At 38.7% G+C, this 1746-nt stretch overlaps 1 protein-coding gene across 1 annotated transcript; it reads right to left on the reverse strand.

Moving 5' to 3' along the window:
* Positions 224–1529, reverse strand: LOC109820638 (probable WRKY transcription factor 50). Its single transcript, XM_020386815.1, has 3 exons — positions 1182–1529; positions 894–1013; positions 224–564 (listed from the first exon to the last, which is right to left on the reverse strand). The coding sequence occupies exons 1-3, from the start codon at positions 1460–1462 to the stop codon at positions 363–365; spliced, it is 603 nt and encodes a 200-aa protein (XP_020242404.1). The 5' UTR covers positions 1463–1529; the 3' UTR covers positions 224–362.

Here is a 1746-nt window from a genome sequence, read left to right on the forward strand (position 1 = left end):
GATTATTTAAGGAGTAAAAAAATTGTAACAATTAATTAGATAATTTTAGATTCACACCGAAATGATATGATATCAGCATTTCGCTGCTACCATCGTTTTTTCTTTGAAAAAAAAAAAACACACATGTAATCATACACATCCTAAAAATTATGTACATCAAGTCACAGAATACTGACACTCAAAATCCAGCTCTCTTGATAAGGTAGAAAGCAGTAGAGTCATATTTAGACTGCAATCTTCAATGAATCTACATAAAAGAATTCCATGACCATACAAATGCATGAGAACCTACTATTATATACACATCACCAAAAAAGCTGGCAAATTGCAATTTCATCAACAAATATGACATAAACGTACAATCAAGAGCTTCGAGGGATTTGATGCAGCCCGGAAACAACAAATCTACCAGACTCTAGATCTTGAGTTGCATAATAAACAACATCAGGACTTGTATGATTGTGCATCCCTTCGTATGTCGTGATCACATAACTAGGCTCATTACGGTCTCTTTCTACTCTCTTCTTCACTGAACATCCCTCAGTCGAACAACGATAGTAGTTCCTAAAAAAAAAAAAATCAAATAAAGCAAATTAATATTCAATTCACTAGGTCAAAAAGTTACTTGGAAATAAATGGTCTGTAGCATCTCGTTGTGTCATTTAATTACCCTTTAAGTTTGATATTTAGCAGATATTCCGGACATCTGAATTCAAAAAACACAGGTTGTCGTTCGAAAAACACATTAATAAATAAACAGGAACAGCACACATGATTTGTTTGCCTGTAATCAAATTTGAGCATTAACGAATGGCACAGCATGATGCTACAGGGTGTCCATATTAATAAGATACATGCGTCAAGGAGTATATAAATTCTATTTCAAATTTTACCTCGGGTTTGGGCTATTTTTGACCGATTTCTTGCCATATTTTCTCCACTTGAATCCATCGTCCATGATCTCCACCTCTGACTTCGTTCTGAATGCCACCCTGTGCCCTTCCCTTGAGCTCCTAAATTTCGCGACAATGCATTCAAATATTTAGCTAAATTGAGGTTTAGGTTTTAGGGTCTCATACATCCATATATAGTTTTCTACAAGAAACAATTCTTTTTCGTTTCCGTTTTTGCGACTGAAGAAGGTTCGTACGCACCGGTTTTCTCAAAAGTAAGTTACTTGCCTTGTATTATGGTTGTCGCCACCACCACCACCGCCACTGCTGCTGTCAACATAGTTATTCGCACGATGTGAGCTAGCCGCGTTGCTAGCTTCAGCGATCGACGAAGCTAGCCGCCCTTGTATTGGTAATTGTGCGGTCGAAGCAGGCCCCGAGCACTCCGTGGGGACTTCATCCGTGAGAATATAGTCGGAGAGATCCAACGGAGGATAGTGGCCAGAGGAGAAACCATCCATGCGAATATTGGAGGTGATAATAGTACTATATTGATCAATAGCCGCCATGCTTTACTAAAGTACGGGAGCTATTTATAAATAGGTCATGCATTTGAATATATGATGATATTTACATGTCATATTAATAGTGGTTAGTCCATTTGATAAGGAGAGAGAGAGAGAGAGAGAGAGAGAGAGAGAGAGAGAGAGATGGATTTTGTTCTTGCAATGGACTGCTTCCTGTAGAGGTTCCCTCCTTTCCTTAGGCGGAAGTTTCTTTGTTGCTAAGGCCTCCAATAGTCTTCTAGATTCCACTTGGTCCGAGTCTCTTGTAGGCCCAACTCGATTTCAAC

This window comes from Asparagus officinalis, chromosome 8 (genome assembly GCF_001876935.1).
Source record: "Asparagus officinalis chromosome 8, Aspof.V1, whole genome shotgun sequence".
In the NCBI taxonomy this organism is placed as follows: domain Eukaryota; kingdom Viridiplantae; phylum Streptophyta; class Magnoliopsida; order Asparagales; family Asparagaceae; genus Asparagus; species Asparagus officinalis.

What these genes read in the sequence shown, in the direction of transcription:
- LOC109820638 (XM_020386815.1), bottom strand. Translation starts at nt 1,462, where the DNA reads ATGGCGGCTATTGATCAATATAGTACTATTATCACCTCCAATATTCGC. An exon ending in GGCGACAACCATAATACAAG is followed by an intron (nt 1,014 to 1,181) that starts GCAAGTAACTTA and finishes CGCGAAATTTAG; the next exon opens with GAGCTCAAGGGAAGGGCACA. An exon ending in AAAAATAGCCCAAACCCGAG is followed by an intron (nt 565 to 893) that starts GTAAAATTTGAA and finishes TTTTTTTTTTAG; the next exon opens with GAACTACTATCGTTGTTCGA.